Source organism: Eschrichtius robustus, chromosome 13, assembly GCF_028021215.1.
Source record: "Eschrichtius robustus isolate mEscRob2 chromosome 13, mEscRob2.pri, whole genome shotgun sequence".
NCBI classification, from domain to species: domain Eukaryota; kingdom Metazoa; phylum Chordata; class Mammalia; order Artiodactyla; family Eschrichtiidae; genus Eschrichtius; species Eschrichtius robustus.
Window position 1 is genome coordinate 84,539,720 of NC_090836.1, and position 25,844 is coordinate 84,565,563.

The 25,844-nt window shown below is 35.8% G+C and overlaps 1 protein-coding gene across 5 annotated transcripts in view; it reads right to left on the reverse strand.

The window, feature by feature from the left end:
- ANKS1B (ankyrin repeat and sterile alpha motif domain containing 1B) overlaps positions 1 to 25,844 on the reverse strand; it is a 1,169,527-nt gene that overhangs the window by 675,527 nt on the left and 468,156 nt on the right. For all 5 annotated transcript variants that reach the window (XM_068562021.1, XM_068562020.1, XM_068562019.1 and 2 more), the window contains exon 11: positions 5,554 to 5,690. In XM_068562021.1, coding sequence (XP_068418122.1) covers positions 5,554 to 5,690 — 137 coding nt within the window. The remainder of the gene's footprint in view (positions 1 to 5,553; positions 5,691 to 25,844) is intronic.

Sequence of the window (25,844 nt, forward strand, 5' to 3'; positions counted from 1 at the left end):
ATGGCAATAGTAATATCCATTCCCCCCAAAATCATGAAAATTAAATCATATTAGGTGCTCAACAAATATTAACTTTTTTCCTTAAGTGTAAACATTTCCCAGCATACTACCTTTGGTACTATCTCCCTTCACCATCAAATTCTATAAATGACTATAAAACCTTTAACCTTAAGCTCCTACCTCTCTCACCATAATTCCCCACCAATATTCCAATTTGTATATCACGCCTCACACTCAGTAAGTTTACAAAACCAAATTTATCATGCCACCCTCTCCCTCATCAAAATAAACTTCTGCTCAAGTTTTTTCTATATCTATTAGTATCATTCCAAAATCCCAGCCAACCAGGAATCTTTGACCCCCTTAGGTCTAACCCATCTCTCCACACAGTAATGTTTTATCTAAAATGCCTCTTGCATCAGGTACTATATAAAAAGGATAAAACATCATAATCAAGAGGTACCTAACCAAAAAAATGCAAAGTTGGATTAATATTCAAAAGTAAAAGAATGTATTTATCACTTCAACAGAACGAAAGGAGAAAAAAAGTCATATGATCATCTAAATATACGCAGAAAAAAATGAAAAAATGGGAAAAAACACTCTTTTATGCTAAAAACTCTCAGCAAACTAGAAGTAGAAGGGTACATACAAGAAACTTATAGCTTATACTTAATGTTGAAATACTGAGTGCTTTACCTCAAAGATAGCAAATAAGGCAAGGATTTCTGGCTTTACCCCTTCCATGCACCACTGCAATGCAGTCATAGCAGTAAGAAAAAGAAAAGTCATAAAGATCAGAAAGGAAAAAGTAAGACCATCATTATTTTCAGATGACAGGAGAGGAGAAAACCCTAAGGAAATTATTTTTAAAGGAGCTACTGTAATTTTTAAAAGAAATTATCCAGGTGGCAGGATACAAGGATGATATAAAACTCATTTGCATTTCTATATACCAACAATGAAGAACTGGAAAGTTAAAGTAGTAAACAGTACTAAAGCATTAAGTCAACTCAATGAGGAGAGGAAGGTCTTTTTCCACATAGGAAAAAATGAACCTCGACTCCCACCTCACACCACACAAAAATGATTTGAGATGGATCATAGAACTAAATGGAAAAGCCAGAACCAGAAAGCTTCTAGAAAAAAAATATGGGTACATATATTTATAACCTGGACAAGACACAAAAAGCACTAACCATGAAAAAAAAATTGATAAATTGGATGTCACCAAAATTAAAATATTCTGTTCATCAAAAGGTGCCACTAAAAAATATTAAGGCAAAACACAGACTGGGAAAAATATTTGCAGTGCATAAACCTGACAAATGGCTCATATCTTTTGGAATTACATGAGAATTTATAAAGAATTACTACAAATCAACAATTAGAAAATTGAACAACCCCATAAAAAGGATTTGAACAGGCACTTCTCAAAAAGATATAAAATGAGCAATAGCCAAAGGAAAAGGTGCTCAACATCACTAGTCACCAGGAAAATGCAAATTAAAGCCGTAATGAGAAATCCTTTCATACCCATAAGAATGGTTAAAATGAAAAAACTGTAAGTGTAAATGTTGGAGAGACTGTGGAGAAACTGAAAATCTCAGATATTTCTGTTGGGGATTATAAAATGGAACTACTACTTTGGAAAACTCTTGGCAAGTTTCTTATAAAGTTAGCTACTCATTTGCCCTACTACCCAACAATTCCACTCTTTGGTATCTATAAGAAAATATATGTATTTACAAATACTTGAACATGACTTCAGAGCATATTCATTCATAATAGCAAATAACAGGAAACAACACAAGTATCAATCAAAGGAGACTGAATAAACAAGCTGTACTATATTAATCCAATGGAATACTACTCAGTAAAAAAAGGAATAACATGAGTGAATCCCCAAAACATTACATTGAGTGAAAGAAGCCAGACCTGGACATACACAAAACACACACACACACTCTAGGATTCCATTTATATAAAGTCCAAGAATAAGCAATTCTAAACTATAGTGATAAAAATCAGAAAGAAGTTGTCTCTGAGGCAGGAATAGGGGCCATTGATTGGAAAGAGGTATGAGGTATACCTCTTTTTTCTGGGTGTAACACCAATGTTCTATATATATCCTGCTTTGAGTGGTGGTTACACCTACAAACACAGTTGTCAAAATCCATCAAACTGTATTGTATTCTTCAATTAGGGGAAAAAGATACTTTCACCAGGAGAACTTTAAAAAAACAAAGCCATTACAAGGAACCATAATTATTTAGTAGCAAAAAAAAAACAAACTTGTATGTCAATAGACCTACCTAAATTTTTTAAATGTAATATTTTTTCAAGTATTTCAAGTATTTTTTCAAATTTAAAAGTAATTTTATTTTCAAGTATAAGTAAGTGAACCCAGCCTTGTGAATTCATCTAAATAGAGAAACTCAGGCTTGTGGGTTAATATACTGTAGAAAAACAAAGAGAAGCCAGTAGCACATAAATCTTTCAGGCTCTATGAATTGAAAATAGAACGTTTCACAATCTGGAGAATTTTAAGACATGAAAGAGCCCAAAGAAGCAAAGGTAAAAAGATCAAATACAGGATGCAGAACTAACAGCTATGACTTAATGAGTTAATAAATATGCCAAATAGAATCAAACTCAACAAAGCACCACAAAGTCTATAGCTTCCAAGTAATTAATACACCAATCAGAAATACATGAAATGTATAATCAGCTCTACCTCATACTGAAAGCAAGAACTTGGTTACAATGGATATTCTTCATTTATAGTTATGGAAAGTAGACTAGATAAAGGTATGCATCAGGCAAAGGAGACGTAACCTAACTTGCTCTATCTAATCAGTATCTATTTGAAGTGAATAAGATGAAAAGTCCTGTTTTTATCTCTCATCTATTCTATATCATTCTTCTCACAGTAAGACTAAAACACATCTGCTAATGCTCAGGCAAATAAATGTAAATTCATGAATAGGAGTTGCATTTATACTTTTATTTTCAAGGCCCATCACCAGTTTTAAGAGTGAAATGATCATTTCAACCATATTATTAATTTCTAATTAGTAAATGGAAAAAAAAAAGTATTTGAATACCCACAAGTCAATCAAACCACATTCTTGCATTTCCAGACAGAAAAGCCAGGAGAATCAGTAAACACTTCAGAGGGTTAAACCTATGATCAAAGTATAGGCTCTTACATAAGCTAACTAATAATTACCTTTTCTTTGGAACAGTAGCTCTTGACAATGTTCAATCCCTGACACACCTGTGACTTGTCAAAACATACCAGGGAGTCCTCTATTCTATCCATCTAGCTGTCCCCCATCCACACCCTCTAGTCTCTAAACCCTTTCCTGAAATCACATGTCCTACCCCAATACTCTTTCATAATTACTTTCGCTTGAAGTTTCTATTCCCTGCTCTCTACAGTGAATGAGGAACCCCAGGAGATCAGGACCCATGAGGAGAAATAAGTAATGCACCAATGTCTCTGAGGTGAAAGAAAGGGTAGCCCAATTGAGGTTATATTCTTTCCCAATTATATACCTTAGCTGTTATTGTTCTATAACATACACACGTACAGGCTGCATTGGTTCTAATTTAAATACTATCAGACTTAGTTTCCTGACTTCCTCCCTTCATTTTTCCCTCCCTAAATCATCATTATAACATCTAAGAAAGGAAAGCGGAGTCAGTTACCTTCATACACTTTTTAAAATGGACAGAACAAAGGAATGGAGTCAAATGGAATTCCTGGCTTTAAAACTACCTCTAGTTTTCTTCAGAGTTTACTAAAATAAGTTAAAATACAACAAAATAGAATATGCAAAGGAGGATTCATATAATAAGGTCCTGTAGAGTTGATTAGATTATGTAGAAAAGAATCTGTTTTTCATTCATTGAATGACCAACTGCATTTACATTAGAGAATTTATATTGGTATAAAGATAAATATGTTTAGTAATAGATTTTATTAACATATATAGGGCAATCTCCTGCATAAATAGTTTAAAATGCTGAAAATGTAATAGCTGCACAACAACATCAGAAACACCCTCATCTAATGAGAAAGCCAATGATAATAAATGTGATATTTAGCATCTAAATCTAAGTTTAGTGAGGGTTATTTCTTGAATTAATGAACTAGGTCAAAAAAAAAAAATGAACTAGGTCAAATTCCCCTGAAAAGGAAGAGGAATTATTGAAGACATTTTTCTCCTGCACATATTGGGACATGGTGTGAAATGTTACCTATGCCTATGAACCTGTAAGTTTTAGCCTCATAAAGATGTAACAAGTTATACAACCTAATGAGGATTTTTCTACCCTCTGAACAGGATTGCAGGAGACAATTATTATACCAAAGAAAGGAAAGAAACTTCCAATCATTTGCACAACTTAGCCCCTTTGGAGTGCCAATATCCTTATCCATAACACTAAAACATACATTCCCTTGGAACTGATAAAGGTTAAACAAAAACAATTTGTATGAAAGTGTTCTATAAGCTGTAGTGGATATGTAAAGCTTAAATGCCATTTTACTGATGAGGATGATGATTATAATAAAATAATCCAAAGTAAGTTATGGTAAAGAAGGTAAGATATTAAACAAATCACTGCTCATTTAGACCAAAACAACCTTAAAAGACATATTTGTTCTGCAGATTGGCTCAAAGTATTCGTTCATACTATATATCTAAGTAGATAGTGAATGGCATTGATCTGATCCAAAGTTCCCCTCTCTTGGATTTTATGAGGCCCATTCAGAATGAGCCAGGTTGAGAACATCACCAATTTCATGTTCTGAGTCCATCTGTTGGCAAAAATATAATGCAAACAGCTTTATAAGTGCTATTTTCAATGAAATATCACAGAACAGCTTGTCCCAATGATATTTCTAAAGCTTGCCTGCAAACCGCCTACTGGGAAATCCAACTGAAAGAGAAGGGGGAAGAGAAAGAAACCCATACAGAAAAGTGACAGGAATGGAAAAAAAGAACAAAGGGTAAAGAGACCAGCCAGAGGAAAGTGAGCACTGGAGGAAAATAAGGAGCAATGAGAGGTGCAACATTAAACACAGACAAAATTAGTTTGAAGCCATAAAGAACTGGAAAAAATATGTATATATAAACAACCGGGGTCGAAGGATAAAGAAGTGATCACAAACAATGCAGCATATCCAGAGAAATGAAGACAAAAGGAGAAGGAAACACCAGAAAACATGTAGCAGCTCAATAACTGGAGCAAAATTATTAAAATGTTGTAAGAGAAAAATGACGTGAAATAGCCATTTTTTGTAAGCATAATTTGTTTTTTCATGTAATATACAAATTCGTTTTTCCAAAAGCTAATACAGATTTCAACGTCTATCATCAGCTCCAAGGGAAGGAAACATTCTCTTCCAAGTCCATTCTTTTAACCTGAAAATCCATTTACTTATTATAAGAGAGTCCAGGCATTGCAATATAAATGGTGCACATGCACTGATTCAAAAATGAAATATATTATAGTGCAGATGATGTCATGCTGGGCACTTACCTGGGGTCGAATGACTTTTACAATATTTTTGAGGGCAGTGTCAGGGGATGGAGGTGAGCAGTCAGGTGTTGGGCCTGTGGAGCTGTTTCTATGGTTACTAGTTCCTGGAGCAGTAATTGCTACCTCAGAGGCATTCTCTGTGAATAAAAATAGAACTGCCATGAACCTAATCACTCAGTTTACCTTTTAAGACTTGAAATTACTTTAGTAAACATGAATTGAGATTTCAACTTAAAACTGGTATTAATTACAAGATCATAATGAGGAATACACTCAGCAGTATATTTTACAAATAATGTTTATTGAATGCTTTGTTTCTTTTAAAATGGTAAATACCTTCCCCTGTAGAAATGTTCCAAGAAGGAAGAATATTATTATTTAATTCATAATGATAGATCATCCAGCATAATTGTTAAGACTGCCATTATACGAATGATTAAAACCTTAACTAAAAAAATATGTCTTTTATATGATTGGACTAAGTTTTCTCCATAATATTTCAAGTGAGTATTGATCTTTATTAAAAGGAGAAGTTTCATACCTCCCTGATTCATAAAACCCCAATTCAAGGCTTCTCAAAACATTTTTCCCAGAAATCCCTCAAACTGTAAAAAAGCAACCCAGTGAATTAAACTTGATGAAAAAATATTGGCGCAAAATAGTTTTATAATGTAGACAAAAATAAAACTATCGTTCACAGATAAATATATCTCCCTATATGGTCAAAACTAAGTGAATGAAATTTCAAAAATCCAAAGTAATCTTCCCTTATGTTCAGTATTGGGGGAGCAGAAATAAAGAAAATAATGACTTAAAAATCAGCAACATGTATAACATTTTCTTCTTGAATTTATATCAAAACAAAATAAGATCAAAGATGTAGTTTTAGAATGTTTAAAATACTGGGGAAAGGATGGAAAAGGTTCTGTAAATAACTCCTGCTAGCACATAGAAGTTATATTATTTTAACGACAATTTGGCAATCCTCTATGACTTTTTATGGAAACTGTTGTAAGCTCAAATCTTCAAAACATTTACTTCCTTGTTCTGTTTTTAATTAGTCCCCAATAATTTTCTGTCCTAGACAGTTAGCTGAATTGACGTAAAAGTGACTAAGACTGTGAATTCATTAGAGACCAGCAAGTTTCTCTGTTCCATGGCCATTGTCTACAATCCCAAGTGAAAAGCAATAATTTATTAAGGCACCTCTTGCTCATAAAAAGTGAGGGGATGAAACTTTACCCACCACATAAAAATATAATTTAGTCTCACTGAGGAATACAGACATAGGCTCATGAAACAAAAAATCCAAGTGTGACACATTGAATTAAATAGATAATTCATAAAATAAGTCTTAAAAGCTTCCAGACTCACTCTTGATTCGGGTTTAATATATATATAGTGGGGTCTGAATAAGCATCTCAAAAATAAGCCAGGTTCTGAAAGACGGTAGTTTGTGGGGGTGGTCTTCTGAGTAGGCTAAGGTAGTATGAGTAACCACTGAAACAGAGACAAAACATCAGCCAGCAAGAATGACAAGATGCATTCATTCTCTCTAATTTGTCCCTTCCTCCTTTCATTCATTCAGTCATACATGTAAAAACATTTATTTGGGGTCAATTATGTATTAGGTATTATGTTATGTTCAAAGGATAAATTGGAAAAGAATTTCTAGCCAGGGGTTAGGAGGTATGGAGGGATGAATAGGTGGAACACAATGGATTTTTAGGGCAGTGAAACTATTCTCTCTGATACTATAACTATGGATATATGTCACTATACATTTGTCCCAACCCACAGAATGTACAGCACCAAGAGTGAACCTTAGTGTAAACTATGGACTTTGTATTATAATGATGTGTCAATGTAGGTTCACTGGTTGCAACAAATGTACCACTCTGGAGGGGGATGTTGATAGTGGGGGAGGCCATGCCTGTGTGGCAGCAGGGAGTATATGAGGAATCTCTATACCTTCTGCTTGATTTTTCTGTAAACCTAAAACTGCTCTAAAAAATAAAGTCTAGTAAAATTTTTTAAAATCTCTGCCCTTGAGAAGTATGCAATCAAATGTGGCAACAGACATGCAAACAAATTATAATGCAATATAACTTGAGAGTTGATAACATAAATGACGTATGGTGAAAAAGCAGGGGGAGAAGAAATCAGACTGTGGCTGGGAAGGAAGATGGTTGTGAAAAGCTGCAGTTTTCAGGCAGGAAAGCTGGGACAGAACACAAAACATGAGGGCATAGAGGTGGAAAGAGCATAGATGAAGCTGGTATTTTACATTAGGAAGAAGTTGGAGTTAAGTTTAGATAAGTAAAAGAAGGTTTATTATTATGTTAAGTTTATGCTTAATTCTGTAGGCAATGAAAAATATTGAAGATATTTAAGCAGAGACTGGCATAGTAATGATAATAATAGCTAATGGTTATTGAGCATTTATTATGTGCAGGGAGCATGTTAAGTTCCTTTTACTTACTGAAGCTCATTGAAATAGCCTTAAAATAATTCTTTGAAGTAGCTTCTATTACTACCATTCCCCTTTTACAGAAAAGGTAATCACAAAGTTATATTTCCAATAAGTGGAAGACAAGAAATTCTAGATTGATGGCACATTGCCCTTCTGCTGGTTAGCATGCCATAGGTATGCAAAAGTGACTGGAAGGGGCAGAGCCTGAAGACTATTGCCATAGTCAAGGTATGGGCAGTCTCTACTTCTGAACAGAGTTAACCAACTCCACAAAAACAAAGTAGAACATGGAGACAATAAGAAAAAAATAATAAAAACAGAAAATGTCAACCATAAAAACATCCTAGGGTACACTTGTGTGTACTATATGGTATAATACCTGGAAGCAAGGAGATCTGTTAAGACCAGTGACCCAGGATAGATCAGGACATTTGCATTTGAGTTGGTGATAAGTGGTTGGATTCTGGATGTATCTTGAAGGTAGACTAATAGAATTTCTTGATGTGTTGGATACAGGGTAGGAGAGAAATAGAGAGGGCAGGCATGACTAAGGTTTTGGGTCTGAGGAACTGAAAGGATGTAGTTTTGATAAGCAGAAATAGGAAAGACTATTGGAGGAGCATACACTCCTTACCATATCACTTCAAATATTGCCTCTACCCCATTTTCTCTTTTCTCTCCTTTTGGACTCCAGTGAAATAATGTCAGACTTTAATCTCCTTATCATTTATTCTCTCTTTTGTACTTTCATCATTTTTCTCTCTGTATTGCATTCTGAATAGTTTCTTACACTCATTTTCCAGCTTACTGGTTCTTTCTTCAGCTGTGTCTAGTCTGCAATCAAACCATTTTTTTACTTTCAGTTATGCTTTTCAGTTCTAAAATTTCTATTTGGTTCTTTTTCAAATACATTGATCACCATTTGGCATTTTCAATTCCCTAATGACATTTTCAGGCTTGCTTTTATTGATTAGAAACAGCAAGTGGTTTTGTTTTTAATCTGTCTGATAATTCCAATATTTTAAGTCTTCATGAATCTGTTTCTGTGTCTCTGTTTCTCACTCATGGCATCCTATTCCATTGTCTGTTTCATCTTCAATTCTGTGCTACTTTTTACTCAACTTTTTGTTAGAATAAAATATACAACATTAAATATCGCTCTTTGTCTTTTAGTAAATATTAATTCAAAAAAGCATCCAAACTCACATTCTAATACCAGATGCTGGCGTCTGTGGAAAACTTGCCTGTTCAACGTTAGACAATTCACTTAACTGCTCTGGATTTCAGTTTTTCTTTAAAAATGAGGATTAATAACTACACTCTAGGGTTTATGTGTGCAGAAAAAGGTGAGAGAACACAAATGAAAAATAACTAGCACATAATCAGACATAGTATGCAGTTAATAAATTTGAGTTTCCATTTTCCCTATTAAACCAAATATCATCAGAATTAAACTAAAATATAGAAGAGGAAAGAAAATCTAGAGGGAAAAGCAAGAAAATAAATAGTAATACTTTGTAGGTAATACATCTAGAGTAATGACTGTGAGTACTTGGGTAGGATTTGAGACCAGTACCTTTTAGCTATTAACACAAATTGGTAGGGACAGAATTTTAATTCCAGGAATAAGAGATGATCCCTTGAGGAATGATTCACTGCAAGGGCTGGCCCTGTTAAGTGATTTTGCATCAAAGCCAGAAAAAACTGCTGGGTAGTCCATGCAGACTATAAAGCAAAAGCTTCTTGAATGTTTCTTGTAAGTAATTTAATACATAGTACAAGAGAATGGGTAATCAAGTGCTAAATTTAGAAAAGAATCTGTCTCCATCTTCTGAAGCCATGACGTGTACAATTACACTGATAATTTGATTTTATACTACCTTGCATTGTTCGTTATCTCTTCCAGACTAGGTTATATTTTCACAGTGACTTATATTTCCTTTATTCTCTCCACAGCTCTTAGCTCAATGCAATCTTTTAAAAATACTAAGTGAAATAAAATGAATAAAACCTGTGTGTGTGTGTCAATGGCAACCGTCATAAATGTCCTTAATTACATGGAGAAAGGTGATCTGGCTTTTATAATTCCATGGTCCTTTTGGAGAAAATCCAAATGAGAGGCATATTCTAGAACATACATAAGAGTCTTAGGAAACTGATTTATTCCTAAAATATCCTTTATTATATTATTTACAAAAAACCTACCAATTATCCAGTGGACTTTGCAAAATGACAGCCTATGTCCATGATGGTTTTACATGGTCAACCTGCATTTCCCACCTGCAGCTACAGAACATTTCTGATGAAAAGGAAATGAGGTGTATAAAAACTGCTTAGAGAAAATTACTGAAGATACTTGCAATTTCAGATTGAAATGAGACATCTTCTTGTCACATTCCCTTTCTATGCATTAGATTATACATTATGACTGTCAGTTTTCTCTATGATAACAAGCCTAGGGAAAAAAAAAAACCTTCTAGTTTACTGGAGCTTTTAGAAGAAAAGTATTCTATGAATACAAAATAATTCATATGCAATGTTACAGAGTAGAATTTTAACATCATTCAATAGCATGTACTGAACAATTAAAGTGTACCAGAAACCATGCTAGTTGCTATGTAGCTGACAAACAGGACTGAGATTACTTCTGGCTGGAGATTCAGGAAAGGTATCATGGCAGAGGTGGTGATTAAGGAGTTCTCTGACAGATTAGTAAAATTCAGACATGAAGAAATGAGTGCGAAGGACATTCCAAGAGGTGGAAGTAGGAGAAGCAAAGGTAGAAAGATGGGAAAGAGGCACATTTGTGGAATAAGCAAGATTTCAGTTTGAAAAGAATATAATACTCATGGAGGTAATACTAAGAAATGGAGGAGACATATACAACAAATTTGGGCTCTGGAATTAAATAAATCAAACCTGAAATCCTGCCACATTTAACCTCAGTTTCCTCATCTGTGAAACAGTGCTTTTCTCTTGGTGTTTTTGTAAGGATAAATAAGATATGTGTGTATGTATGTGTGTATTTTAACATATTGCCTGGCACATAGTAAGTGCTCAATTAAAGTAGCTATTGTTATTATTAAAATATACATGTATAATAATAATAATAATAACTATAACTAGATAGATGGCTTGAGGTATTATTGTGGAAAGTTGAATATAGCACTAAATAACTGTCAAGTAAGTATTTAATAATTATTAGTCTAGCAATTCATGAAGTATAATTTTTTTTTAATATTTATTTATTTATTTATTTGGATGTGCTGGGTCTTAGTTGCGCCATGCGGGATCTGAGTTCCCCTACCAGGGATGGAACCCCAGGCCCCTGCATTGGGAGCGTGGAGCCTTAACCACTGAGCCACCTGGGGAGTCCCAAAGTATAATTTTTTTTTTTTTAAGGAAATCAGATTGGTTACGCATTTCTTTTTTTTTTTTTTTAATCAATTTATTTATTTATATTTATTTTTGTCTGCGTTGGGTCTTTGTTTCTGTGCGAGGGCTTTCTCCAGTTGTGGCGAGCGGGGGCCACTCTTCATCGCGGTGCGCAGGCCTCTCACCGTCGCGGCCTCTCTTGTTGCGGAGCACAGGCTCCAGACGCGCAGGCTCAGTAGTTGTGGCTCACGGGCTTAGTCGCTCCGCGGCATGTGGGATCTTCCCAGACCAGGGCTCGAACCCGTGTCCCCTGCATTGGCAGGCAGATTCTTAACCACTGCGCCACCAGGGAAGCCCCCAAAGTATAATTTTTAATTGTTGGCCTTAAGTCAGAAATTGGCAAACTTTTTCTGCAAAGGTCCAGATTGTAAACATTTTAAGCTCTGCAGGCTAGGATGTTTCTTTCATAACTATTCAACCCTGCTGTTGCAGCACAAAAGCAGCCATGGACGATATGTAAGCAAATGGGTACGGCTGTATTTTTTTTACCTTTTTTTTTTTGGCCACGACACATAGCTTGCAGGATCTTAATTCCCTGACCAGGGATTGAACCCAGGCCCCTGGCAGTGAAACTGTAGAGTCCTAACCACTGGACCACCAGGGAATTCCCAGGTGTGGCTGTATTATTACAAGAAAATTTTATTTACAAAAACAAGCATAGGCTAGATTTCATTTGTAGTCTATAGGTTGTAGGCCCCTGTCATAAGTACTTCCCATGGAAATGGTCTTCCTTTTAGGGAGAAACCTAGAAGAATGTTATATTATAAATTTACTTTTCCATATTCATATTATACATGAACATTCTTCTCACTATGCAATTAAAAACCAAGGTTTCACTATGAAAGTAAAAATTCATTTAAGGTTTGTAAAACAAATAACATGATATCTAAAGCAAGGGCAATGCCCTGCTTTTAAGTGTTCAAAAGATGCTCACTGAATGGATGAATAAATAAATGAATAAAACCAATTGAATCTTTTGATTCTAAAGTAACTTTTAGTAATGGTACATGACCATCATTAGAAAATCATAAGTAAAATAGCCCAAATATCTTCTCTTCATTATTTTCAGTGAGAAAGTACTTCCTATGTACCATTTGAGGAAGTTAATATTTAACAATTATTTAGGGGACCTCCCTGTGGTCCAGGGGTAAAGAACCCGCCTTACAATGCAGGGGACGCGGGTTCAATCCCTGGTCAGGAAACTAAGATCCCACATGCTGTGGGGCAACTAAGCCTGTGCACTGCAACTACTGAGCTCGCACGCCTCAACTAGAGCCCACGTGCCGCAAACTACAGAGCCCACACGCCCTGGAGCCTGCTTGCCACAACTAGAGACGAGAAAACTCACACGCCACAACTAGAGAGAAGCCCACGCACCACAATGAAGAGCCTATGCCGCAACGAAAGATCCCGCGTGCTGCAACTAAGACCCGACACAGCCAAAATTAAATAAAATTTAAAATATATATATTTAACAATTATTTTAAAGAATTATTTAATACTCCAAATAGTTAATACATTTTACTTTCTCCTAGCAATGGTTTCTTAAAAATTAGCAATTCTTTCAAATATGTTGAAAACTGAAACACTTGAACCTTCATGACTATCACCAACCACTTTACATATTCAATAGTATTGATTAAGCAGATATTTTACCAGATAAAATGTGTGGTAGGCAGCTTCTAAGATGGTCCCGATTGATCCCTGCCTCATGGTAGTCATGCTTCTGTTAAATTCTCACCCCTAGACTATGTATTGAACTTGTTGACTAGCTTCTAACAAATAAGTACAGAAAAACAATTGACCTTTGAACAACATGGGGGTTAGGGATGCTGACACCTATGCAGTCGAAAATCCTAGTATAACTTTCCAGCTGGCCCTCGGTACCTGCAGTTCCTCTGTATCTGAGGTTCTGCCAACCACAGATTCAACCCACTAGAGATTGTGTAGTCCCATAGTACTTATTTATTGAAAAAAATCCGAGTATAACTGGACCCCCACAGTTCAAATCTGTGTTGCTCAAGGGTCAGCTGTGATGAGATGTCACTTCTAGGATTAGATTAGAAAGAGCCTGGCTTCTGTCTTATGTGTGTCCTCTCATGTTCTCACTTTCTCAGCTCTTTTGCACTGAGGAAAGCAAGTAATTATACTGTGAACAGCCTTTTGGAGAGGCCCACATGGCACTGTGAGGGACTGAAGCCCTCAGTTTAACAGCCTGCTGGGAACTGAAACTTGTCCATAACTGCATGTATCAGCTTGAAAGTGGATCCTTCAGACCCGGTCAAGCCTTGAATGACAGCAGTTCTGGCCAACAGCTGACTGCAACCTCAGAGAGATCCTGTGCCAGAACCACCCAGCTAAGCCCCTCCTGGATTCCTGGCCCACAGAAACTGTGAGATTATAAATATTTGTTGTTTTCAGCCACAAGTTTTGGGGTAAACTGCTATGCAGCAATAGATAACTAATATGTTAGGTGTTTGGCTTACATTTATAACATGGCCAACGTGTTAGATGTTTAGGCTACAGTGGTAAACAGACTCTCAGCCTCATTTTGAAGTTGCTGCCTATTTAATGGAAAATACAGAAGGGAAAATATAGAATCACAAAACTATGTCATTCATGCTACATATCAGGCACTATGGGAACACAGAAGAGTGAGCCACTAACTGAGTAAGGGGACCAGGGTAGGGAGTTAGTTTATGGGTAAGAAGAGAAGGTAAAGAAGAAATATTTAATCATAGCCTTGAAGAATGAGTGCCATCAAGCACTCAAGGAGGGAGAAGCATTCTAAACAAAGAAAACAGAATATGCAATGGGGCAGAAGTATGAAAGAGCATTATGCCTTTGGTGAACTACAAATAGCTCAGCCTGGCTGGAACACAGAATATGTGTGGAAAAATGAATGGAGATGATGTTGGCAAGATAAAGTATTAAGATGAAAGATGGAAAGGTGTATGAAAAGATGAGAAAACAAAATTGACTTTGTAAAAGATTGAATTTTTCTATTTAAAAAAAACAGCAACATTGCATTTCTAAAATTGTTTTCCTCTAGCCTATGGTCAAATACCACTTCCATCTATAAAAGAAACAGACTACAAGGATACAGTCACTTTAAAATTCTCTTCATAGAAGAGGCCGCATTTGTGTGCTAAATGTGTAATAAAGTTGATTGACCAGCAACTTCAAAGTGCCATTTGGTGTTTGAACAACTACAGTCTGCAAAGACCTTTGGTCTTATCTACACCAGAGAAATTCTTCTAAAGAGTCAACAGCTCCAAGGTTGAGAGGACGTCAGAGTCCACAGTCTCAATTCAACCATGAAAAGTAGCCCCATGAATAAACGGTGGTGGGGCAATATTCTCTATCTCCCCATCCCCTCATTCTTGTTCCTTCCCATTCCTCAACCATTTAGCATAATTATGATAATTATAGAATCAGAATTATGCTGTAATTTGTGAGGACATTAGTAGAAGAAAGGCTTGTTTGTCCCACAGATTCTCTACTCTGAAGAGCTCAAGGATTTAGGAGGAATTCAGGCAGTCACTAATAGTAGAATTTCACCATCCCTCTCCCAGGATGGTGCCAAGAATGACAATTCCTTGACCTTTACCAGCAAGATGAAATAGATCCCTGGGGCAATGCACAGTAAAGAAAATGAGAGGCAGAGGGAGGCCAGAGGAGATGGGTCCCCTCCCAAGGCTAACTTTTATGGACTGAATTGTAAGCAAATGAAGAAAGTAAAAAATTAAAGAAATAAAAGATTTTATCTCACATTGGGCAATTCATGGATTCTTTTATTTTACGAATATATTTGTACTTCAATTCTCAGAGAGATTTTTGTTTTCCAGGATCTACTGGCTTTAAGCCCCATTTTGGGTTTCAGGCTTTGGTCTTGATGACAAATTCTTTTTTCTGATTTCACTCTCATTGGTTGCCAGTATTCATCTCCTGTATCCTTCTGCTCATTCCAAACTGGTGTTCACAACAAGCTGACCAAGCCATACCCTAGCACTGTCCTGCCAGGCCAGAATCCCTCCTAAGCAGGCACTGACTCCCCATTAAGGGAAGTTAGAAAATGAACTTGCTAAAACCCCAGATGAAAGCATCATAGTAGCTGGAGGTGAAAATGAGATTTATTCTTCTGTACCACAGGACTAAATTCCAGGATTCTTTCACACTCGTAAAAATGACTCTGCTATAGTCTTCAATGACTCATATCTATCATTTATTGAACTTCAATTTACTCTCTTTTATGCCTCAAAGCCTTAGCACATGTTTCCCAGTCTTGCTTTTCACCCCAAGCCTGCCATTTACCTTGGAACCTTCAGATTCCTTGTAGATGTTTAAGCCCAATAGTGTTCTGATTTCTACTCATGTGATCTTTGATTTAACTCTTTTCAGGTTCTCATACCTGAGGCTAAACCAGGTACTTCATTATGAACAGCAGTGGCTTCATTTGGGCATCTTAATCTCGAAGAACCCATTCCATAGATACAATATCCAATCATTTTCACTCTCTCATTTCCCTCACTCACACTAAACCTGTTGTTCAATCCCACTGCTATAAACAAATCCTTTCATACATCTAATTTCATTCAATCTATCAACTCCTATATTTACTTTTTACATATTCAGCTTAGACATAATGATTCATCATTTAATAACTCTCTTACCAATAACTACATCCATTCCTCTTATTTTACCACACATTCTGAGTGAAACTCTAATCCTATTTGCAGTAGACACTTTAATATGCCCTTCATATCTGAAAGATTTATTCCCTTAGCTGATTGAAGTGTTGCTGGCAGACAGTCTTCACCTGTCAGCCGTCTTTGGGAACTGCATCAGCTGAAGAGACTTGCTTGACCCAAGGTCACGTGCCCTTCCAGGAGCAGCCTGCTTCTGATGTCTGATTAACAGAGGAGTATAAAGGCTGTGCCTAGTCACCAACTTGGGATGATTTTGAAGGACTATCCCAGTTTCAGAGTTCCCTAGGGAGTCTGTAAGTGCCTATGTTGAGAATTCATCGCAGGCTAACCTCTCCTTCTGCCCCATCTTGCTTCTTTCCCACATTCATTGTTTCCGAGAGCACTCTTAATTGATCTCCTGTATGACAATCTCCATCTCAAGGTCTACTTCCTGATGAATTCAACCTCGATTGAACTCAGTCTAATTCTTCTCAGCGGTCCCTTTTGTAATTTTTTTCAACAATCAGGTACTAATCACTGAGAGAAAAAAAACCAATGGCTATAAACTAATGTTATCAAACAATTTAATATGTTCTTAAAAATCATTTCATGTGGTAAGAAAAAAAAAAACCACTCTAATAGAAAAAATGGACCAAAAACTACCAACAGGTACTTAACAAAAGAGAAATACAAATAAATGTATGAACATTTTTCTCAAACTTTGCTCAAAATGTTGTATAAGAGTAGATGGATGGCATATCATCTGGTTTTGCTTTAATAAATGCGAAAACAAAATATTCACATGGTTAAACATTCAAACAGTATAATATGGTATATGATAAGTGAGCCCAAGCCCATCCTAAGGTGCCACACCCTACTTCCATTTTTTGTGAGTTCTTGCAGGAATTCATATAAGGAGATTGAAAAAGCATATGCCTATCTGTGTGTAAGTGTATCATACATATGTCATTTTCTTACACAAATGGAAGCATATGTACTATGATAGCAGTTTGCCTTGGTCTTATCTATGCTTCACTTTATGTCCCTACTCTACTTTCCCTCTTTACTATCTTGCCTTCTAATTTTTGTTAGGAAGCTGGATTTTCTGTTTCCTCATTAATTGATCAGGTAATTGAGCTGAAATTAACATAAAACTTTCCTTTAGTTAGACTAAACAATGAGGACACCGATTGTGCCACATAACAGGGGTAGCTCCAGGTGCCAAACATCAGAGCTCTGGCTCCTCCTCTCTATGGCTTTCTCAGCTCTGCCCTCCTCCATGGGATGCTTCATCCCCAGGCTGGCACCAAGATGACTGCAGCAGCTCCCAGTATCATATCGGATATGATAATGTCAAAACGAAGAAGAGTGTCATCTCTTTCTTGTGTGTTTTTTAAAGACTCTTATTGGTCAGATTTATATCAAACATTGATATCTAACCCAATCACTAACAAGAGTTGGCTTAAACTAATGAGCATCTGTTCCCTGGGAGGTGGGGTAGAGAAGACTCCTCTGCAAATGCATGGTCATGGAGAGAAGGGTATCTAGGATTCTTCTCGGAACAGAAAAAGGATAGAAGGATGGGGGAAGTCAAGGAATAAATGTTATGTAGGTAATCACGAGCATATACTAGACCATCTATGTTTTCTATCCCTTCTACAATTAGGCAGGAGTGTAAATAAATACATACTGGCACATTCAAATTTATTCTTCATTACCTTCTCCTTTACTTCTAGCCCCTCCTCTCTTCTCTTTTTCTCTCTCATTTTTACAAGGCTTTTCATGATCTGCTCCCTCTTACCTCTCTAAGCTCCACACTTTTCCACGTATTTTTTGACCCTGAATAACCTTCTGGCTTTCATTTGCCTCAGGTGAAGACTCATCCTCTCAAGGACTCCCTTGAAACACCTAGTGTGTGGCTGGGAGGGGAGAAGAGTGTAATGAAGAATAAATATGAAAGTATGAGGTAAGTGCCCTCCTATGTGGTCCCACAGCACCCCCTGCACCTGCCACGTGCCATATCCTCTGTTTGTCTGTTCCCCTTTTACTGGACTATGACTTCTTTCAAGGCAGACATAGTGTGTCTAATTTGTCTTTATGTCACTATCACCCACTACAGACGGATTCATTCTAAGAGGAGTCAGGACTCAATTTTAGAACAGGCAGTATTACAGACAAAACAGTATTTTTAAAATGTGTTCCATATCATTTACTTATTACCTCTGATATACTTGCAAAGTACTGGCAAGAACAAATTTTCAAATATTCAGAATTTAGCAAAGAAGTTAAATGGCCAATTAAAACAAACTTAAATTTAAGTGATTTAATCAATGCCTGTTGTATTCTATCAAATATTATTTGTAAAAAAGTTTGCATGGAAAGCAGTGATTGTAATTTACTACATTACTTCTTTTACATGCCCACTGCAAGATGTGTGTTACATACTAATACGTGTGCATACAGGCACACATACACTGTAATTCTGAGAAGATATTTGTCATGTAAATTAAACATGTGCCGAGTATTTCATGGAATTAATGGTCTTTACTCAAAATGTCAGTAAATTCTGGGAAAACTGGATGGAAATCACCAACTACATATAGAGAGTTTTGTTTGTAATCTACACTAGCCAGAAACCCATATTTACTTTGGTTATCTGGTATTTTGACAGAAGATGTGGCCACAAATTAGTCTTATTCTATTATTATCATCTGAACATATATTTCCTTTGATGTGCTATTATGCTCTTCAAATTATGTGGATATCCATGATGACAGACTTCACATACTGTAAGAGAAATACATTGTATAGAATTATAATTTGTTTAGATATACTTTTGGAAAAGTTAGATTGCATTTCATACGCTTCTATAAATCAGATTGAAATGTCTCAGGATGCCCAGAAAGTAAAATGGGAACCAAAGTATTATTTAATCCTAACTCATCTATCTCTTTTATACTCACAGCAGGAGTAAAATTTAACTGGAAGCAAAGATTTTCATCTTTCCTATTCTAGAGATAATTCTATGTTCACACTATTGTGTCATTTCTTCCTTATTGAAGAGTCTCTCTATCCAGATGATAGGCTGCTTTCCTATACATATTCTTTTATCTAAACTTTCCAGATTCAATAAACTGTTCATATGTCCCCATAAAATCAGTGATGCTTTTACTGCACATTAGCGAAAATTTTTGTTTGAAACTTGAGGACATTTTTTCTTGTTAACAAAATATTGCTTAAATACTAGCTACAAAGTCGTAACTATTTATGAGTGCAAAAGTATCTAATGATTGGAACTTTAAAAGCCCAAAGGGTCTTGCTTTTTAAAAAGAAAAACATTAGGTGACAAAAAAAGATCTCAGAGCTTCTGATGCATGTGTTATAAATTGTATGTACATCTAAGGGGCCTCTTTCACAAGCAATCAGAAGTCCTTTTGTAATTATCTATACTCAAAACCTATTTTCTAATTTGCAGAGTTATGATGAGGAATATTCCCAGTTCATACACCGCTTGGCATCTCTGAACTGACCAATGAATGTGTCAGTATACACAGGTTAGTAATTGGTAGACATACAACAACATAACATATACACTCACACACACACACACATTAAAGTGTTTACTCTTCAGTGCACTACTAATGGGAAAGAAATATATTGATGTTACTCTTCCAAATATACTTAAAACTTCAAGATGTAATATAGGTTTTTCTATAATCTGTGAAGTCCCTGCTTTCCCTCAAAAAAAATCCCACCATTCTAGCAAAGTAGAGACAAACTTAACAGAAGAATGGACTAGGATGAAGTCCTTCTGCTTTCACTGTTGCCACAATCCATTGTTAAGTTATATAGTGGTCCCTATAGTAAATGTCCTTAGAATTGACAGTGCAAAAACTTTCACATGGAATGAGAGTGCTACAGGACAAATTTTAATCCCATTAATTCAATGGATTGCACAGGCCTAACCATCACAGTAAATTATAATCTGACCTTAAAGAAAACATATCATGAGTTGAAACAAATGTATCTTTATCCCTGAAAAATCAGGAGCTTATTTTTAAAGAAATTTCTCCCTTCTTTCTTTATGAATCTATTCAAGAAATTGTAAATCAATATTCCTTGCAATTTTTCTAAAATAGGCATCTGAAGACTGCACTCCTGGTCTTTTACTCTGCTGGCTCCCAACACCTCAGCATGGTAGACAAGATTTGCCATAATTTATACTCGACCACTTCTCTCCTCCCTCATCTTTTCCCACTGCCCCTTACTCATCTTCTACTCCAGAAAAAGACACTGGTTCTCAGGATGCAACTACTCTTCCTCTGACAGGTAGGTCCTTTTTCCTTTTGTATGACAATTTACTAAATATCCTGCCAGGCCCAGCTCAAATGCTACCTTCTTAGTGAAGTCTTCTCTGGCTGTCAGTCAGTAACTGTGACAATTCCTGCATCATTTCCTCATATGTCTAAGATTAAGCTCATCAAGTTATAATTATTCATGTACAAGGCTCCCCATAAAGACTGTGAGCTCCTTGAAGGGAAGAACGTTTCTCACTTTCTTTATACCCCCAAAACTAAGTACTGGGTGTTAGATGAATAAACAGGTACAAGATACTATATCAACTGATTAGATACCTCAAAATAGTAAAGGAGTAAAATAATCCTCATTCCATACTTTGAGGGAAGAGGATTTCAAAAAGTATTTTAGGATTTTTAAAAAAAGGTTTCTAGATGCTGATAAATCACTGAGGGTAGTAACAATGATGTCATCAACAAGCTCCTCTACAACCAACTTTCTTATAACATTTATTAAAGTTTCTATATCAACTATGGTTACAATAAGATATATACTTGATTTTAACCAAGTAAAATTGTGCATGAAAAGAAAATCCTAGAAGGCAGCACACCAAATGTTAATAACACTCATCTCCAGCTGGTAAGATTATGTTTTATTTTCAAAATATTTTTTCTACTTCTCAAGTATTCTTCAATGAGCATATATTACTTTTAACTATTTACGTTTGTTTCAGACATTGGATATTTTAAAAAAGCATTATAGATGCATATAAAAATCTCACTTTTACCCTGTCATAAATCTATTCCACTGCCCCTTTCTCAAGAGTTGATCACCATCACGGAGTTGGTACACATTCTCCATCTGCGAGTTTATACTTTTATTAAAGAAAATATATCATGAGTTGAAACAAATATATATTCCTTATATATTGGACATATTGTGTTTTATATTTACAGAAATATATTATGTGTAAAATTCTGAATCTTGCTTTTTTTCACTTAACATTGTTTCCAAGATACATCCAAATAAATGTTTGTAAACCTAGTATTTTCATTTTAATTGAAGCATAATACTCCATTTTACTAAAATTTACACAGTGATTCTCTTCCTTATGGACATTTTACTTTTTCCCAATTTTTTATTCCTACAAACAATGTTGCAATGAACATCCTTCAGATTCTTAGAGTTTTGTTTTAAAGAACTATTCCTGGAAGTAGAATTGCTAGATAGGAGAATATGTGCATTTCAAAATTCTTAAAATATTATTAAATTATCTTTGAACATGGAGTACCAATTTATAATCCTATTAGCTGTGTACAAGAGTTCCTATTTTTCTATGTCTTTACTTCATGTCATCAGAACTTTTGTGTCATTCTGGTGACTGGATATAAATTGGTATCTCACAGTGGTCTTAAATTTCTCTGTTACTGGGGTTAACTATGTTTACTGGCCTTTCAGAATCCATCTTCAGTTAACTGCCTTTGTCAGCTGTTTCAATGTTTTTGTTTGTTGTTTTTTCTGTCTATTTATTATCTTGTAGTACTAAACCCTTCTCAGTTGTTATACATTGCAATCATTTCTCCCGGTCTGTGGCTTTTTAAACATATTTTGTGGTATCTTACACTAACCATGAATTTTATTTTTAATTTTAACGTAGTTGATTTTATCAGTCTTTTTCTAATGTCATTTATGTCCTAAGAAATCCTTCCCTATACTAAAATGATCATATGAATTATCTCCCTTAATTTGTTAAACTGAGGAAATGTATCGAAAGATTTTCTGATACCTGAAAGATCCTTGAGGTAGTAAGGTAAATCCTACTTAGTCATGACGTATTTTATAATAAACTGCTGGATTCAATGTGGTGATATTTTGCTTAGAATTTGTGCATCTATTTTCATACTAGAGATTAATTCATACATATTTTTCTTATACACTCCTTGTCCAGTTTTGTATCCAAGTCATGCAAGCACAAAGTTGGCCGTTCACTTCTTTGTGAATTTTCTTAAACAGTTTGTACAGCCTTGATATTATCCGTTCATTAAGGTTTCGTATAACTATCCTATCAAACGATCTTTTTTTTTTTTAACATCTTTATTGGAGTATAACTGCTTTACAATGGTGTGTTAGTTTCTGCTGTATCACAAAGTGAATCAGCTATATGTATACATATATCCCCATATCCCTCCCCCTTGCGTATCCCTCCCACCCTCCCAAATCCACCCCTCCAGGGGGTCACAGAGCCCCGAGCTGATCTCCCTGTGCTATGTGGCTGCTTCCCACTAGCTATTTTACATTTGGTAGTGTATATATGTCCATGCCACTCTCTCACTTCATCCCAGCTTACCCTTCCCCATCCCCATGTCCTCAAGTCCATTCTCTACGTCCGCGTCTTTATTACGGTCCTGCCCTAGGTTCTTCAGAACCATTTTTTAGATTCCATATATATGTGTTAGCATACGGTATTTGTTTTTCTCTTTCTGACTTACTTCACTCTGTATGACAGACTCTAGATCCATCCACCTCACTACAAATAACTCAATTTTGTTTCTATGGCTGAGTAATATTCCATTCTATATAGGTGCCACATCTTCTTTATCCATTCATCTGCGATTGCTTCCATGTAGGTTTCTTCCACATCCTGGCTATTGTAAATAGTGTTGCAATGAACACTGTGGTACATGACTCTTTTTGAATTATGGTTTTCTCCGGGTATATGCCCAGTAGTGGATTGCTGGGTCATACAGTAGTTCTAGTTTTAGTTTTTTAAGGAACCTCTATACTGTTCTGAACAGTGGCTGTATCAATTTACATTCCCACCAACACTGCAAGAGGGTTCCATTTTCTCCACACCCTCTCCAGAATTTGTAGAATTTTTGAAGATGGCCATTCTGACCAGTGTGAGGTGATAACACATTGTAGATTTGATTTGCATTTCTCTAATGATTAGTGATGTTGAGAATCCTTTCATGTGTTTGTTGGCAATATGTATATCTTCTTTGGAGAAATGTCTATTTAGGTCTTCTGCCCATTTTTGGATTGGGTTGTTTGGTTTTTTGATGTTGAGCTGCATGAGCAGCTTGTCTATTTTGGAGATTAATTTTTTGTCTGTTGCTTCACTTCCAACTATTTTCTCCCACTCTGAGGGCTGTCTTTTTGTCTTATTTATGGTTTCTTTTGCTGTGCAAAAGCTTTTAAGTTTCATTAGGTCCCATTTGTTTACTTTTCTTTTTACTTGCATTTCTCTAGGAGGTGGGTCAAAAAGGATATTGCCGTGATTTATGTCACAGAGTGTTCTGCCTATGTTTTCCTCCAACAGTTTTGTAGTGTCTGGCCTTACATTTGTGTCTTCAATCCATTTTGAGTTTATTTTTGTGTATGGTGTTAGGGGGTGTTCTAACTTCATTCTCTTACATGTACCTGTCCAGTTATCCCAGCACCACTTATTCAAGAGGCTGTCTTTTCACTATTATATATTCTTGCCTTCTTTATCAAAGATAAGGTGACTATATGTGCGTGGGTTTATCTCTGGACTTTCTATCCTGTTCCATTGATCTATATTTCTGTTTTTGTGCCAGTACCATACTGTCTTGATTACTGTAGCTTTGTAGTATAGTCTGAAGTCAGGGAGCCTGATTCCTCCAGCTCCGTTTTTCTTTCTCAAGATCGCTTTCGCTATTCGGGGTCTTTTGGTTTCCATACAAATTGTGCAATTTTTTGGTCTAGTTCTCTGAAAAATGCCATTGGTAGTTTGATAGGGATTGCACTGAATCTGTAGATTGCTTTGGGTAGTACAGTCATTTTCACAATGTTGATTCTTCCAATCCAGGAACATGGTATATCTCTCCATCTGTTTGTATCATCTTTAATTTTGTTGATCAGTGTCTTATAGTTTTCTACATACAGGTCTTTTGTCCATTTAGGTAGGTTTATTCCTAGGTAATTTATTCATTTTGTTGCAATGGTAAATGGGAGTGTTTCCTTAATTTCTCTTTCAGATCTTTCATCATTAGAGTATAGGAATGCAAGAGATTTCTGTGCATTAACTTTATATCCTGCTACTTTACCAAATTCATTGATTAGCTCTAGTAGTTTTCTGGTAGCATCTTTAGGATTCTCTATGTATAGTATCATATCATCTGCAAACAGTGACAGTTTTACTTCTTTTCTGATTTGGTTTCCTTTTATTTCTTTTTCTTCTCTGATTGCTGTGGCTAAAACTTCCAAAACTATGGTAAATAATAGTGGTGAGAGTGGACAACCTTGTCTTGTTTCTGATCTTAGTGGAAATGGATTCAGTTTTTCACCTTTGAGAAAGATGTTGGCTGTGGGTTTGTCATATATGGCCTTTATTATGTTGAGGTAAGTTCCCTCTAAGCCTAGTTTCCGGAGGGTTTTTATCATAAATGGGTGTTGAATATTGTCGAAAGCTTTTTCTGCATCTATTGAGATGATCATATGGTTTTTCTCCTTCAATTTGTTAATATGGTGTATCACATTGATTGATTTGCGAATATTTTAGAAGACTTGCATTCCTGGGACAAACCCCAATTGATCATGGTGTATGATCCTTTTAATGTGCTGTTGGATTCTGTTTGATAATATTTTGTTGAGGATTTTGCATATATGTTCATCAGTGATACTGGCCTGTAGTTTTCTTTTTCTGTGGCATCTTTGTCTGGTTTTGGTATCAGGTTGATGGTGGCATCATAGAATGAGTTTGGGAGTGTTCCTCCCTCTGCTTTGAGAAGGATAGGTGTTAGCTCTTCTCTAAATGTTTGATAGAATTCGCCTGTGAAGCCATCTGGTCCTGGGGCTTTTGTTTGTTGGAAGATTTTCAATCACAGTTTCAATTTCAGTGCTTGTGACTGGTCTGTTTATCTTTTCTATTTCTTCCTGGTTCAGTCTTGGAAGGTCGTCCTTTTCTAAGAATTTCTCCATTTCTTCCAGGTTGCCCATTTTATTGGCATATAGTTGCTTCTAGTAATTTCTCATGATCCTTTGTATTTCTGCAGTTTCAGTTGTTACTTCTCCTTTTTCATTTCTAATTCTATTGATTTGAGTCTTCTCCCTCTTTCTCTTGATGAGTCTGGCTAATGGTTTATCAATTTTGTTTATCTTCTAAAAGAACCAGCTTTTAGTTTTATTGATCTTTGTTATTGTTTCCTTCATTTCTTTTTGTTTTATTTCTCATCTGATCTTCATGATTCCTTTCCTTCTGCTAACTTTGGGGGTTTTTGTTCTTCTTTCTCTAATTGTTTTAGGGGTAAGGTTGGGTTATTTGAGATTTTTCTTGTTTCTTGAGGTAGGATTGTATTGCTATAAACTTCCCTCTTAGAACTGCTTTTGCGGCATCCCATAGGTGTTGGGTCATCATGTTGTCATTGTAATTTGTTTGT